Here is a 17,488-nt window from a genome sequence, read left to right on the forward strand (position 1 = left end):
CGATGAAAATATATTTTGAATTTTTTAAAAAACTTATTTAAAGGGATTTGTCACTAAGGAATAATAAAATAAATTAGTAAAATATATTTTACAACTACAGTTATAAAACTTTGTTTGGAGTTTTTAAATCTAATTTTACAAATGTTAATTTGGCTCATGTAAGACAGCATTAAAAAATTTACTTTTATAAACATGACACCATTTTAAAATGTGATTTATTAATCTGTTGTTGAATCTCCCAACAACATTTTACATAATTTCCTTAAAAATAAAAAAAGACTACATATTTTTATCGTTTTATCGTCATTGCTTGAAGAATTTTTTATTTAAAAAGAATAATTTTAGAACTGTCAAACTGTATGCGTGCGTACATGTAAGAGCTTCGTTACTTGTCTGCGTATGTGTATGTGTGCAGACACTTTTAACAGTCTTCGTCTTTGATATACATTACACCACAAACAAAAATTATGCTAAAAACCTTTAATTTTTGTTGTTGAAAAAATCCAGATCAAAAAAAAGGTTTTGTTTCGGCAAAAAAATTGTTTAAATGCACTTAGAAAAATGCTAAAACTACATTAAAATTGTAATACTTTAATAAATGTGGCAAGAACATACCTTTGTTCAAGAGCACATTGTCTTACGTTGGAACGATATATTTATTTTTTCTAGCAACTACTTTTCGTAACAACCACACTTCATAAAAAATAACAAATTTAGTATAAAATGTTAGCATCAAAAACTTAGTTTTTATATTTGCAAACTGGTAAGCCACATATAATTTACTCATATGCCTACTGGGGTCATTATGATGACTACTATTGTGAGCCTTTATCATTTAATGTATTTTAGGATTATTAATACCTATGCTAGAATTTATAGATACTTAACAAATCTTGTTGATTGAAAGTTATCTAACAAATTAACTCCATGAATTTTCTCTAACGGTTTTCTGGTGAGAGAACGATGAAATAACATGGTGCAAATGGGTGACGTCATAAGCCACCCCCTCCCTGACGACGAGTAACCTGAGGGGTGGGGTGAGATCACTCGCATGCGCTTGATTGTATTCTACTGGATAACAAGGCTTGAGCAGGACTGTTGGGATAAGGACGCATCCAACAAAGCGGCTTATGCTGTTCATTAGCATGCTAATGGGAGGGGCGGTACTTTCATAGGGCTTGGCGGTGGTGATAATAGTCTACCTGTAACGATAATAGCACAGTAACATCTTTCCTATCCTTAGTTTCTTCAGCTGAAGAGCATGGTCACAACAGTTAGAAGCTAAATGTCAGAAGGTAGAAGACAGAAATGAGGTTTGCGATAAATTAACTATGTAAAGTTTAAGTTGTTTTTGTGGTCATACGCAATTGTTTGTTACACCGTATGTCATAAGAAACCTCAATAACGTACAAAAAAGATGAATATAAAAAAATGCATGTGCTAACACATAGAAAGCAGGTCATTCCTACTTCTGTTCAATGTAAGTGGTGACGATGTGTAATGAATAAAGGGACTGTTTTTGGCTTACTTTCTATGTGTTTGCACATTCATCTGATTTGTATATTCATCTTTTTGTACGTTATTGAGGTTTCTTATGACAGACGGTGTAAACAGCAATTGTGCATGTCCAAAAAAAATCTTAAATTAATCTTCCCATTTGCAAGAAACATTCCATGAACGTAGATCTTTGAACACCGCCCATTTGGGAACCATCTTTGAAGATACTTTGAACCCATAACCACTTACACTTTGTAATGGTGTTGGCGATTGTTTATATATTATACGCATGTACATACTTTATAAATAAATACGGGTCTTTCATCGCGTAAGGCCCACCTTGTCTATAAAATATAAAATACGTCAGGTGACTAATGACCAGTTGAACCATTCCGCTCTTCGATCTGCGGTCGCATGATCTTAGCCAAATAATGATTTGAGATAATGCTTCTAAATGTTGTGCCAACATAAACTGGGACTATATATATTTCATACATTTCCGGTCTACTACAACAAGTAGCGGCAGTGTCGGAGAAATGTTAGGTGAAATCCATTAGTGGGCTGGAACGACATGAGTGCTACAATTGATTGTACAAATGGTTGATGCGATTACTACAATAGAGCAGAACAGATATTTCTGCTGCCTTATCTTTTGAATTTTAAACACAACTGAAAACACACACTGGAAGTTAAAAGTTATTAACATAATAAACCACCGGAAATGTGAATAGTTTTTGATTTAAAAAATACTGATTTTATTTAATATGTATCATATTTTTTATTTGTGAAATTTAACATGACAAAATTAAACATTAAAAAATTTAATTTAAATAACAAGAATATCATAAATTTAAAATATGTTTATTTCGCGTAACAAGAGATTGTAGCAGTAGAATAAGTTAACTCTTTGAAACGTGTGTTATATGTAATCAGCATTTTTTTTTTAAATAATACTCCAATCATTACTTCTGATTAAATTTACATGCATATAGTCCACGAAAATCCCAGGCATATCTGCTGGCGCGGTGTCGATCCCAGATCAATGCCTCGAACCCACCCGAGAGTCGGTTCACACCAAAGTTCTCAGTGATCTTCGCTCAGCGCCTACATCTCAATGGTGCAACAGGAAATGTGGTAGAACTATGATCATACCAGCTAATGACTGAAATATTGTGATGCGCCTGGCCATCACTCATCTATCGATGACTCACAGACACAAAGGAGACCAGTCCCAGGTGGTCCCCTCGCATGTGATAAGAAAGCAGATAACAAAGCAGGGGCCGGTGGGATCCCTTGATGTGTACCGTCGCGGCTCTCGTCCAAGCGCGCCTTCGTGCAGGAGATACCTTTCATAACCTCACTGAAAATAATCACCGTATAATAGGCCGAGACTTAAGAGGGACATGTTTTTTTTTTAAGTGACATTGTTACATATAATTAAGTTGTTACTCTGTTAGGTATAGTTGTTTAAATATACGCCATGATTATCTCTTTCGGTATTTGCTGTCCCAGGATAGTTCGATTAAGCCACGTAGCCTTCTAGCTATGAAGCCTCGTAGCCAGTTGAAGCATTGTAGTATCGTAGCCTTGTAATGCGGTAGCCTCTTAGACTTGTAGCTTCATACCCATGTCACCTTGTAGATTTGTAACCTTGCAGTCTTGTAGCTTTGTAGTCTTTTAGCCTTGTAGACTTTTAGCTTCTTAGCCATATAGCCTCGTAGCCTTGTAGACTTTTTGTCTCGTTGCCATATAACCTTGTAGCCAAATGTCGTTTGAGCAGTTGGTGCCAAAGACAGTTTGAGCCAATGACAGTCGGAGCTTAAATATTTAGAGCCAAAGAGAGCTGGAGCCAAAAAAATTGTGGAGTAGTTCGAGCTAAAGACAGTTGGAGCTGTATACTATCGTATTTTCTGACCGATAGTATCCTACTGAGTTCGATTTTCGTTAAATGTGCTTCCTTTTTTGAGTGTACTTTCAAATTTGTGTCTTTTTGTTAAATATGTGTATGCTAGTTTTTACTCAGGACTGAATATGTATTTGATCAAAAACCATCGGTCCTGTTGCAAATATGAAGCATTTTTCAGGGATTCTTAGTTCTACAGAAAGCATAAATATGATTAGTTATTTGGCCTATTTTCTTGTAATAAGTTATTTCCATACTGTATTTCTGACAGTCAGAGCCTCTTGTACTTTCTGCTTGAAATAGAACATAACTGTTTGAAAGCAATAAAAAATATCGTCGAAGAATGCCTCGTGGTTCGGAGATGCTACATGACATGTTTTAAAGTTATTCCAAGTATTAAAAAAATTAGACCTCTTGGTTCAGAGATGCTAAGTCTGTATACCTGACCAGTAAATGAACTGTTTGAAATGTATTTCAAATAGTGAAAATTTCGATCTCTTTATTTGGAGTCGCATTGTAAATTACATGTTTAAAATGTCCATCGGCGTACTGACTGTATGTGCCTGACCACCAAATGCATATGACTGGCCAACCTGCTTGTTGTTCCTGACCACAGACTGGAGGTGTCTAGCCAACAAATTTAATTGTCTAGCCAAACACTGTAAGTACCAGGCCAACAAGAGGATGTGCCTGAACACCAAATATTTGCCTGGTCACCAACAGGATGTGTCTGGCCGCCTACTGGACATGCTAGCCCGAACACAAACGGGAAATGCCTAACCACCAACAGGATGTTCCCAGCCACGGACTGGATGTGCCTAGCCACCAACTGTAATTGTCTCGCCAATAAATGGATGTGCCTGGCCAATAAAAGGATGTGCCTGACCACCTACTGGATGTGCCTGAACACCGAATATTTGCCTGGCCACCAACTGGATGTGCCATGCCACCTACTGGACGTTGTTAGCCTGACCACAAACGGAAAATGCCTACCCAACAACTGGATGTGCCTGGCCGCCGATGGGATGTGCCTGACCACTAACTGGGCGTGTCTAGCCAACAACTGGTCGTACATGGTGACTGACTGTACATGCCTACCCGTTGACTGGATATGTTTGGCCACAAACTGAATATGCCTATCGCGCATTTCTGGACCCTGAATATACATGCCTGCCTATCGACTAGGCTTATCTCGTGACCAAATTGACGTGTTAACCTGTACAAGCGGCTGGACGTGCGGGTCTGGCCAACCTATCTGACTATCCTAGACAGCCGACTGGATGTGGTTGGCCACCGACCGGATGTGCCTGGCCACTGATTGGGTGTGTCTTGTTAATCGACTGTGATGTAGAACTGCCCTGAAAACTCATGTAAAGGCATGCAAATGACTCACTGGCCTTTCAAAAAGACTGTAGAAATCGAGAAACGTTAGTAATTTCCTTGTTTGTATTTGTAAAATTTATGTAATAAATTTTTATATTTAATTTGTTGTTTGTTTCTTTTGAACCTGCTACTTCAATGTTCAAATGAAATATTTTTTTTTTGATTAACCAAGGATCGAACCAAGGACTTTGAATCGATCGAGGAAATCACTATGTTAATAAGCAATTTTATATGAATTTTGGAATTTTTTTCCAATTTTCTAGCAAAATTATTACGGATTTCTAAACTGGTGGTCCAGACAGCAGACAAAATGGCTAATAACACACTATTAAATATTACTGCATTCCATCGGTTAAAAATTGAACTAACATGTCGGTAGTGCACTCTGGCAAACGAAAATGATGCTTGGAGTTTTAATTTTTCTGATGTATATATACACACAAAGTGTTGGATGTATCTTCATCGTTCGTAATTCCTTACTATGCCGATATACTGGTTTAAAAAAATAAACTTTTTCTTTAAGTTCGCCGTCTACATATATTTTTTTAATTTACACAAGGATACACTTAATTGTTGCACAGATGTAACTTTCATTATACACTAAAATATGCAAAAGTTTTTGATGACATTAATGAATATAATTGCATGTTAAAAGTCTATAGGTCAAATAAGTTGACTTTAAACATTTATAGTGATCTGATGATCACTTTATTTTCTTGAAAGTGATAGAACTAGAGCTTAAAGCACCGCCTATGCCAAGGTATGTTATTTGGTGGAATTAAGTTTTTTTGGAGGGGTGGAGGAGGATGAAACTTATTGGTTCACGCCAATTCCTCTAGTTTCCCGGCGGTGAAAACCACCCCAAGTCTGTTCGGTGGGAAATGAGAGTTCCGAACCGGAAACCGAGCTTCCACCACACTATTGTGTTATTGCGCTCTCATGCCCTTAATTCCATATTAGGGAATTCCCATAGCATTTTTCACTATAACATTATTAACTCATTGGTTTTATTGAAAACATTTTCACCATTTACATGTAACACATTATATTGTATTTGTAGAATACCATAATTATTTTACCAGTCGCATCATGTTCACTCACTGAAGTCGAGTGGTCAGTTACCAAGGTCTCCTGGAATGTTTTGCAGCTGCCATTCGTGTGAAGTTCGTCAGGGTTCTCCCATTTCACATGAACACAACCCACAGATGCTCTATTATTACACCACCATGTCTCATCGCTTCAGATTATTACAATGTCAATGCGACTCACCTTCCTGTTTCGAAGCACTGGTCGACAGATAACACAACCGTGAGCTAGCAGGCCGAGCGAGACTTTTGGCGCGTGGATTCACGACACAAAACGAGGAACGCAGCCGAGAAGTCAGTGAGCGGGTTGTACACGAGACAGTTGTCTGTTGCCTGATAACTGGGTCGCACCACCCGGCACAATTTATGGTCCGCCATGATTCATGACAGACACAACACGCTCGATGTGTATCGAAACCCTTGGGACACTTCAGTGTGTTCACATCAGGATTACTACAAGGATACTGCGAGAAGCCACTTTTTTTTTTTTGCAAATTATGGACTGCACCATGTTAGCATACTGCACAAAACGTTGGATGAAGTGTAAGTTTTTTATCGTGGAAATAGTTTTAATGGATCTTACAGTATGTCCATAAAAGATTGTCGGTTTATGTACTTTAATAGTATAAACTGTAAGCAGTGAAGAGTGCTAGTTCCAGGTCGCAATTAAAGAGTAACTCAAATAATTTTAGAGAAAGCACATATGCGTGTACTGCTTTGTTGTTCCTTCGTGTGCATCGCCACCTATGTTGAAAGAATTGTTCTTTACCCAATTAGTAGAAAATGAACCTGTAAATTTTATTTAGCAACAGGATGGAGCTTCTCCCCATTGGAATATCTTTGTACAAGAGTGGTTGAACATCTAAGTCTTGACTGCGGTATTGGTCGAAATGCTCGAGACGACAGAACTCTTTTTCACTGGCCTCCACATTTACCTAACATAACGCCATGCGATTTTATTCTTCGAGGATTCATAAAATATCGTGTATACATTCCACAGCTACCAAATGATTTGCCAGAGTTGAGATGCAGATTGAAGACGCTATTTCTTCCATTAATCGGGACTTGTTAACCAAAGTGTGGGAAGAATTTAACTTTATGTTGGATGTGCGCCATATAACCAAGTGTACACATATTGAACAATTTAAAGTAAACAATGTTAGTTTACCATCAATTTTAAGTATGATTTGTTGTAAATAGTCGTAATTAAACTTTTATAACATGCTATTGAATCTGGGATATTATTTTATGGGCACCCTTATATTATGGAAGTGAATGTGTACAACAATATAAATTGTAAAATATACCTGATAACTAATACCAGGGATGCTCAAGCACGATGGGAGTTGGTGTTGAAGTGGAAAGTTAGTACAACTACACCACAACATGCCATCTCCTGACAATTTCTAACTTCACCGTTGGCTCTGCAACTGCTCACAAATAGAGCAGCCACCTGTAAGAAGCGACGTGTACTCACGCGTGCCAGTCCTGGTGCGAGACGTTCTCGCCGTCGACGCGCCGCACGCACTTGTTGCGCAGCTCGCCCATGTACACCTGCAGGGCGAACAGCGCGAACACCATCAGGCAGAAGATGGTGAGCGTCATGACCTCGGCGAGCTGGCGGAACGAGTGGAGCAGTGCGTTGATGATGGTCTTCAGGCCTGCCGGTCACACGCCCGCAGCTACACTCCCTGCTCTGGTGAGAGGTATCGGGTGTGGGAGAGCCGCCTCCATAGTGAGGCGCTGGGTTCGAGTCCATGGTTGTTCATTTTTACAGGTCCAAGACCTTTTATAAAATAACAAAATTCAAGTTAAATACATTTTAAATCTCATGCTCGCTTTCCACTTAAGTTATCCAGGTTAGTGTCCCGGAAAAGGCACATCTGGAATGTTTGACAAATGGAATCGTACCGAACATTTTCGTGGGCTACTATGTTTCCTCGAGGTAATCCCAGTAACTCCTCTTCCACCAACAATCTTTCTGTCGATTTACCATTCTCATCTCACCTCTTGTTGCTTCACAGCAGAAGCCCCCAAGTCGTGACATTTCGGCATGATGTTTCCTAAACTGCTAGTTCTGATGTATATACTGGGAAACAACATGGATTAAATAATTTTTTTTTCAAATAACAATTTAAAAATTATTTTTTATATAATTTGTTTTCTGATAAATGCATTAGTTTTAAGGTGTAACTGAGATGCGATCACAATAAATATTTCTTTTAGGTAAGGCAACAATCTAATATAGTTAATTTTGATAATGTTACTATAAATTACACAAAAAATTATAAAAAAACACATTTAGCAAATATATAATTTTTTATTCCTGCAAATATTATTTGGTTTCTTTTAAACACCCCAAAAAATGTTTTATCAAATTTATTTTGAAAACTTCTGTGTGGAAATTGAAGAAAAAAATATATACTTAAACTGTAGTGGTAGAGTCACACATAGATTACACACATAAATTCATAGACCAAAAAGAGAAAATATAATTACAATGTTATACTAAACATTTATTCTCGCCAAATTAGATTAGTATACTATATTTCAGATAATGTCTTAATCACGTTTAAATTTTTATGAATATGACCTTAATATAAGTAAAAACAATTTACTTAATGGCGAATTTTAAAAGTAAATTTATATAAATGCGAAGAATTTACAGCACGAAAATATTGGTAAGTATTCTTTACTTGTGTTATTAATATCTAAAACATTTTTTTAATTGTGTCGTACTGGTAGAGAAATTTAATTGACACTGCATTATATTTAATATTTGAAAGCATTGGTAAATAATAATAAGTTATTCTAAATATAAATTGTTTTCCAAACCAAATATTTTACTCACACAAACATTGTAACTCCAACAAATGGGCTCCTCACAGGTCATTGGATCTCAGTAGTACAGGAAAGTATGTCCGGGCACTGGTGCTGGTGCGTGGTGCCGGGTGCCGGTCTGCCCTCTTAGATTTTGACTTCACGGCGAATATCATGGGTGACTGGACCTTGAACTTTGACCTTGACCTTTGACCTTCAAATTTGCCAAAATTTGTCCAAAACTGTTCAAAATTTGCCAACATTTCACAAAATTTGCCTTAATTGGTCAAATTTTATTTTTTTTTGGAAAAAAAAATCCGATAAAAGATCTCAAAAATTCCACAATTCAAAAATTAGGATTTCGAAAACCTCAAAATACTTTTTGCCTTAGAAAGAACACAAATTCCTAAAAAGTCTTAAGCATCCATGTCTAAAGCCTCCGATAAGCCTCTGACGTCATCTAGAATTATGACCACCATTTAGGTTTATGACGTCACCGTTGCAATTTCCGTTACGGTCGCCATCTTTTCAATCCGTAATTTTATGTTAGAAAATCGGAGGAAATTTTAAAATTAAAAAAAAAATCAATCAAAATTAATAATAAACATTTATTAAAAATTATTTAAAAAATTATAAAAAATGTATATTTACGTCATGGAGCTCGGAGTCCGCGGTTAGAACCCTATGAGGGCAAAAAAAAAAAAAATGACGACGACCGATCCTTCCTCCACGGAAGCCACTGGCAGACTGACCTCCCACCATTTATTTCAAGGTATATATATATCGTCAGCAAGTGTAATGTAACGGTATGTCGTAACGGAAATTGCAACGGTGACGTCATAAACCTAGATGGCGGTCATAATCCTAGATGACGTCAGAGGCTTATCGGAGGCTTTAGACATGGATGCTTAAGCCTCTTTTAGGAATTTGTGTTCTTTCTAAGGCAAAAAAGTATTTTAAGGTTTTTGATAACCTAATTTTGGAATTGTGAAATTTTTTGAGATTTCTTATCGGGATTTTTTCCAAAAATATGTAAATTTTGGCAAATTTTGAGGAATTTTAGGCTAATTTGAAGGTCTAAGATCAAGGTCAAGGTCAAATTTCAAGGTCATCCAAGATGGCCGTCGTGACATCACAATCCAAGTTGGCCTACCGGCACCCGGCATCATGCGCCAGCGCCAATGCCCGGACATACTTTCATATACTACTGATCTCTAACAGGTGAACTCCTCACAGGTCATTGGAACTCTAACAAGTGGGCTCCTTACAGGTCATTGGAACTCTAATAAGTGGGCTCTTCGCAGGTCATTGGAACTATAATAAGCGGGCTCCTCACAGGTCATTGGAACTCTAATAAGTGGGCTCTTCACAGTTCATTGGAACTCTAACAAGCGGGCTCCTCACAGGTAATTGGAACTCTAACAAGCGGGATTCTCATAGGTCATTGGATCTCTAACAGGTAGGTTCCTCACAGGTCATTGGAACTCTAATAAGCGGGCTCCTCACAGTTCATTGGCACTCCAACAGGCGAGCTCCTAACGGGTGATTGGATATTTAACGAGCAGGTTGCTCACAAGTCAATTGGATTTAAGTGTGACCTGGCGAAGGAAAATTTATTTCTTAACTGAACTTTACTGTTTGACTAAGCGCTTATTTACATTTATTCGTTTCCCGCGCAAAATATTCGCTCTATTTTGATGACTCTTGTACGTGGTAGTGACAATACCTTTTAAGCCCAAATATCTTGGAAACCAATTATCTAAAAAAAGCCAGAGAAATAACCTTTTCATAAATATATATTTTTTTCCAACTTTGATTATCATTTCTTTAACAATTTTGGCAATATGCTAATTTGATTACATCCAATAATAACGAAATGCATGAAATAGCTTAAGATGACTCTCAAAAACATTTCTGACATGCAACAAATCTCCATGTAATATTAAAATTTATGGTCTTCCACCATCCTATCAAGTAAAATCGTGTTGAAACTTGACTATCACCGTTAATGGCTAAACATAGCACAAGGAAAACCATCTGCAGTTGCACACACATTGAAGTTAATGTTAAACATTTTTAAACTAGTATCAAATACTTATTCGACTGCGGGGGAAAAAATTGCTTGTTTCCCTTAGTTCACAGGCTGGGGCCTCACTTGATATCAGTTTTTAACTAGAAATAAAATAGCAAGAATATAATGTCTGTAACAGGTAATAATAAAATTTCCGATATTAAGTTTACACATGAAACAACAGCAAACACCTGTAGTCTCCAAGATGGTGGTGACACGGAACTACAATTATTATAAATGTGACAAGTCCAGCATGACTAGAAGTATCACTGCGACCCGCAGTTTTGGCTAAGGATCTTTCTCGAAGGCTGACCGCAAGAGCTGAGTGACCAGCTAGGATATTGGACGCAGTGTGCCTGGCATGATACACATGGATGTAAGGCTAGTGTGACTAGGAGTGTCACGGAGTGCGGCATGCAGTATTGGCTAAGGATTGCCCTCTAAGGCCAACAGCGAGATGGCAGGGGTCCGCACTGTACCTGGCATGATGGAGACTGTCTTGAGAGCGCGCAGCACCCGGAAGGTGCGCAGGCCGGCCAGGTTGCCCACCTCCATGCCGATGGTGGCGTAGCCCGACGTGATCACCACGAAGTCCAGCCAGTTCCACGGGTTCCTCAGGTACGTGTACTTGTTCAGAATGAAACCTTTGGCGACGGACTTGATGATCATCTCCGCGGTGTATATGGCCAGGAATATGTATCTGTTCGGGGAACAACGTACAACATTCCAAGCTCAGCAAGAAGCCATCAGCAGATCAGACTATGTAGCGAGGTGGTGCATTGGTCAAACACGGGACTCCAATTACAAAGGACCTGGTATTAAAACCCAGCCCGACTATCATGATTCAGACTTTCAACTGTCCACCGAAAATACTCCAGGAAAATAATGCTATGGTTACTCACTGTAGGCTATGGCTGCTGTTTTGACTCATTTCCTTTAATTGTGATATTGATTGTTTTCCAACTCTTATAAAATATTTGTTATTGATGAGAAGTTTTGCAAATAATTATTGGCATTCAGGGCAACAAATATAAGTGGAAATTAAATTTATAAAAGTTAAATTTTAAAATACTAGACGAATGTTGTGTCTAAGCCTGGCATCAAATTGTATTGCATAAATAAATAAGTTAAGGATATTTTCGCATTAAAATATTCTAAACTACAAAAATAAACGAATCTTTCTTAAAATCTGTAGATAACATTAATATATATTTTTTTAATTTAAGTATTGGAAAATAATCCACCGCACAGATGATTTCGCTTGGTACCAGAGCATGAATTAGGACTTAAGAGTAGATTTTAAATCAGTAACTATCAAACGCAGTTAACACTGTTAACTCCTTCTGTTTTTTTTATTGATTTAAAGAGATATATTTTAAAATAAGATTATTTTTTAACCTTGACTGACGCATATAAATTCAAGACGTAAAAAGAAGCTTTAAAAAATAATCCACTCTAATTCCATTATGGCTAATTAGGATTTCCGTGATTGTTATGTGCCCTAGTAAAACTGGATTTATGTTTTTTAAACTCAAAAAAGCTATTGAAAGGGTTTCTAAATTGTAGCTAGATATTCTTGCTATGTCATTTAAGATTATGTAAGTTATTACATAATGTTCCTTTGCTTTTGATTATCTTTATTTTTAAATAAAATAATTAAATACTACAAAGTAATTATTGTTGTGTAATAAGAAATGTGAAAGAAACTTAAGTATGAAATAAATTTTAAAAAATATAATGAAAAATAAAACGAAACATCAGTTATTGATTTATTCTTAATGTTTAGTTCACTAATAGTGTTCTGAATGGTGGATCATGTGCACAGAAATTATTATAGTATTACTAGCTGCGACCGACGATGTAACCATGGTTTAACAGTTAAATTTAACTTAAAAACAGTCAAGAGCGGGTCGGACTAAGCACCAAGGGTTCCGTACCACCACACTATGCAACGCTTAGCTCGAGTCAAACTAACACTTGGTCAAATTTTATTATTTGTTGTTATACTTTAGAAGTTGGACTATAATCACACAACGATTGACTATTTATTGCATGTATTACAGTTTTTAGGATAGAACTAAAAAAAAGATAGAACAAATTGAGTTATCAAAACTGCTTTATTGGAAGACATTTCTCACACATTATCAAGAGATACTGGTGTTACTGTACGAGATAGGGGGCCTCAACACGGGTTAAAAGGACTGTTATAGTTTCCGGGTGTTTTAAGAGCCAAAAATATACTGTAATACATCTCTGTAAACAGTGTTTCGAGACTTATTGTTTTCTACGTATATGTAGAGATTTTTTGCTCTCGATACAGCGAGCAGCCAAAATGTAGCTGTCCGTGTGAAAGACATTGGGTTCCCAGGTTAATTCTTAGAGAAAGAGATAACACAAACCTAACTGAAAAGAAAATAATCGATACCACAGAAATCTAGATCAGTACCATCTATCGGCACTCGAAGAAACCTCACAGCACTTCAGATTGACTAGTCAATAAAAGTACCTGCATATTTTAAGGATTTTCAGCACCATTTACTTTCATATTCGCATTTATAATATTAGTATGTCTTTGCGCACAAATTGTTAAGACTGTTAATACAGAGACAAACATTTCAGTGGTTTTAAGTACCATGCAAATGGCTCTACAAACACATTCAACTGTTATTTACTATGTTCAATTTAGTTTCGTTTACAATCAATAATGTCGCTGCTACTGAAGTTAAGATTCTACTGCCGTGTAAATCTACTAGACGATTGTTCTTAAGCCCTGTTTTATTTCTCCATAATCTCTCTCAACTGCTACTCAATCATTCAGCATTATTGCATGTTGATTTAAACATTTCTCTTAGCTCATTATCTATAGAATTTCCAAAATTTTACTAAAACAGGCACATATTTCATATTACAATTATAACTATGTCTAAATGATCGTTTGTATTATAAGCATCTTAATAAAATAAATAAATATTGATTATAAATTAATTTATGTAAGCTCCACTTTTAATGCTTAAGGCTCGGTCTGACATTTCTAAGAAGTTACTTTGTCTTCTTGAAATAACAATTAGTTGAGGGATTATTCTGTGAATTAAATCCTTTATTTTTCCTGCATTTCAAATTTTCTCTTCAGATATTTGCTAAACGTTATTTCCGAGTTGTAAAAGGTTTATAGTTAAAAACACATGCGGGACTACAAACCACTATTCAATTGTATTCATTTAATATCTAGTGACAAATTTTGCGTCGAAACATAACGAATTAAATTAAGATATCCATAGTAATACATTTTTATAAAAAAAATATTCAAATAAAAGTATCGACATTAAAATTAAATAACTAACTCGGCGAGTGAGACCAAGCCTTCAATATAAATAGTAAGCATGAAGAGAAACTGTATAAAAGCTGAATTTACGGGTTTTCAACTCTCGCGAGGAATAAAGATAAGTCGTCAACCTCTTCGCCAGAGGTAATGTGCAAGCTGGAGGGAAGCCCGCCTCCTCTGATTGGCGGTAAGAGAGGCTCTCGAAAACTTTTCGCGGGAGCGCATTTCTTATTTAGGAGGCGACGTTCCTGTCAGAAGCGGAGATTAAATTAGGCGCGCCACGCCTCCGTGGTTTACGAGCGGAGCGGCGGGTCGACACGAGAGCTGTCGCGTCGCGCGGAACGACTCAAGATGGCTGCGAGTAGCTTCGTGACGGCGCCGTGCTACAAGCGTGATGACGTCCCGATAGACTAGCCTGGCCCTGCAGCAATACTCGTGGAATATAACGAAGCTACGTTGCGATAAATACCGCCTTAAATGTGTGCTCGTACTCAAAAGTTGCGGTATATACCGTCACAACGTCATCAATATTCGGTGTGTAACGAAAAATGATGTGTTCGTAATCACGTTGCTTCTTCTTGCGTTATTCTCCACAACCTTCGTTGTTTACCGCAATTTATAACGCAAAGTGTGTGCTCGTAATCAACACGCTGGAGTCTTTCAGTACACGCCAATGATGGGTGATATCTAACCTTGGTATCGAGCAAATACATTTACAATAGGAAACTTGCACTTCACATTAAACGTAGAATCTTTTTTATACATATAAATAATGCCATGCGTGCTAAAAATATGCTAATTGTGTTTTTAGCTTCATTTTTGGAGGGAAGTCACACTTAGTTTCCGCGCCCACTGCTGGAGCAGCTACGTCAACCATTGAATCATTTTATAAAAAGACGGAAATTTTAAACAATATAATGAAACGGCTCAGATAAAAGTTATCTAATTTTAGACAAGGAATTTTATTAAAATACAAACTGATTTGCTAAAATTCATAAAAAGGTTCATATTTTTAAGTTTCACTTTGTCTTCGTACACTTTGGTTCGCGCCATCCGCCACAATGCAGCACCGTGGTTGTTACACGTTTCCGTTCCTTGACATCCGCCGCATTCACGAAATCACTCCTACTAAATAACATATACCTAGATCAAAGATGTTGCACATAAACCCTTCTTCTGAAGAAAACCACTTCATTTTTAGAGTGAAACATAACTGTACCTGAATATAAATTTGGACCGTAACGAACAAACAAAAGTGTAGGTATACCGTCTAGCTGTAAGCACTTATAAACTGCTAGTTAATAACCCGCGGCTTCGGTTGCGCAATTTCAAGGAGTTGCTGAAATTTTACCATTGTAAGAAGAGTATGTGACCAATTATAAAACTTTTTACTAAAGAAATAGCCACAATTAATTATCAGGCACATAAAAGATTTAATCTACAACCAAACAGTTGAGAATGATATTTTCTCAAGGGGTTATGTGTAATCCTTTTTATTTTTTGGTATAGATCAAGTTTCTCATATTGTAATACCCTTTTAATTTATAACCTAAGTATAACTCTAGTGAATTCGGGAATATGTATTTTTTCTTTACTCTTACTCTTACTTACTTTCTCTTAATTACTTACTCTTTACCTCTTAGGGAATGACCATTGAAATGAATTAACAACAATTTTTAGTTTATCATTTTTACCATTTAAATTACATATAACTTTATTAGTTTCGGAGATACAATTTTTTTAACCAAATAAATATTACCCCGTTATCACCACATTAAAAGACGTATTTAATAAATGCAAAAAAAAAAATCTTTAAATGCAGGTTTTTTTAGTAACTATCTTACATCTAGCACTATTTGAATTGGAAGTGTTCTATTTAAAATGAACACACCTACCCTTCAACCAACCTTAGAGTTTAAATAAAGCAAAATGGTAGAACATTGATAGATAGTTTTCGTATGTGTGTTATTATTGCCCATTTTTTATTGTGCTTGATTGAATTCAAAGTTTAAATCGTTTATTTCAAAACCATATTAACCCCCTTTTCACACCTTAAAAGGCTAAAATTTCACAAAATAGTAAAATAGTAGTTCGTAGTTTTCGTATGTTTATTATTGGTAGAAAAATATTTTTCTATAATAATAATAATTTGAAAATATACTTACCATTTATTTTCATTTATTACGGGTGGTATTTCGCTGAATATAAAAATTGTGGTTTATTATTGTACCTAAAATAATTCATTACCCTGAATTACGTTCTAAGATATAAATAATAATCTAAAAGCCATAATTACATCTTTTCACACATTAAAGGTTTGATTTTTCTTAATGTTAAAATCGAGGGTGGTTGTTTTCGTGGGTTTAGTATTGGTACCCAATATCATTTATAACCTTAGGGGTTAAATTTCTAAAATACAAAAATTGTAAGTGGAAATTTTTCTATGGTCATTATTGGTACAAAAAATAAAGTAAAACACTTAATAAATATAAATTTATAATTATTAACCTTTAAAAAATACATACCCCTTACTCATCCGTTAGGGGTTAAATTTCGAAAATATAAAAATAATTGTTTGTAAGAATTTGTAAGGTAGTTTTTGGTAACCAAAATCATTCATTATGTTTAATTATTTTCAGAGATATAATTCTTAGACTTTAAAAAACACATGCTCTTTTTTTCCACACCTTAGAGTTTGAATGTTGCAAAATATAAAAATTGTTGCTGTAAGTAAATTCTCGTATGTTTATTTTTCGGAATCAAAATCCTTCTTTACACTTTATTTAATTCAGAGACACAATTTTTAATTTATAAAAAATAATTACCTTTTATTCATCTTTTAGGGGTTGAATTTCGAAAATACAAAAATTTCGGCTTAATTAAATATGGACTTATATTTATTAATTTGTAAAATAAACTTAACCCTTCTTCAACCCTTAGGGGTTGAATTTCGCAAAATATAAAAATTTTGGTTGTAATTTTTTGTATGTTCATTATTGGTACCCAAAGTCATTTATTGCACTTACTTAAATTTGAAGAATTAACAATTTATTTTTAAAATATTTTTACCAGCTTTTTACGCTTTAGGGGCTGAATTTAAAAAACTATAATTTTTTTGTTGTAACTTCGCGTGTATTTATTATAAGAACCCAAAATTATTTATAAAACTTTTTTAAATTCAGTGATAAAATTATTAACTTTTAAAAATACTTACACCTTTTTCACCCGTTATGGTTTTGAATCTCACAAATTAAAAAAAATTGTGGATAGAACTTTTTATGTGGTTTTTATAGGTACCAAAAATCATTCATTACGCCTAATTAAATTGGGAGACATATTTATTAACTTTTAAAACATAATCAAACTTTTTTCACCCCTTTGGGTTCATATTCGCAAAATATAATAAC

The 17,488-nt window shown here is 35.6% G+C and overlaps 1 protein-coding gene across 1 annotated transcript in view; it reads right to left on the reverse strand.

The window, feature by feature from the left end:
• Positions 1–17,488, reverse strand: part of LOC134541488 (sodium channel protein 60E-like) — a 219,708-nt gene that overhangs the window by 152,261 nt on the left and 49,959 nt on the right. The window contains exons 2-3 of the mRNA XM_063384980.1: positions 11,239–11,459; positions 7,346–7,529 (exon numbers count right to left, since the gene is read on the reverse strand). Coding sequence (XP_063241050.1) covers positions 7,346–7,529; positions 11,239–11,459 — 405 coding nt within the window. The remainder of the gene's footprint in view (positions 1–7,345; positions 7,530–11,238; positions 11,460–17,488) is intronic.

The sequence above is a fragment of the Bacillus rossius genome, assembly GCF_032445375.1.
Source record: "Bacillus rossius redtenbacheri isolate Brsri chromosome 4 unlocalized genomic scaffold, Brsri_v3 Brsri_v3_scf4_1, whole genome shotgun sequence".
NCBI classification, from domain to species: Eukaryota; Metazoa; Arthropoda; class Insecta; order Phasmatodea; family Bacillidae; genus Bacillus; species Bacillus rossius.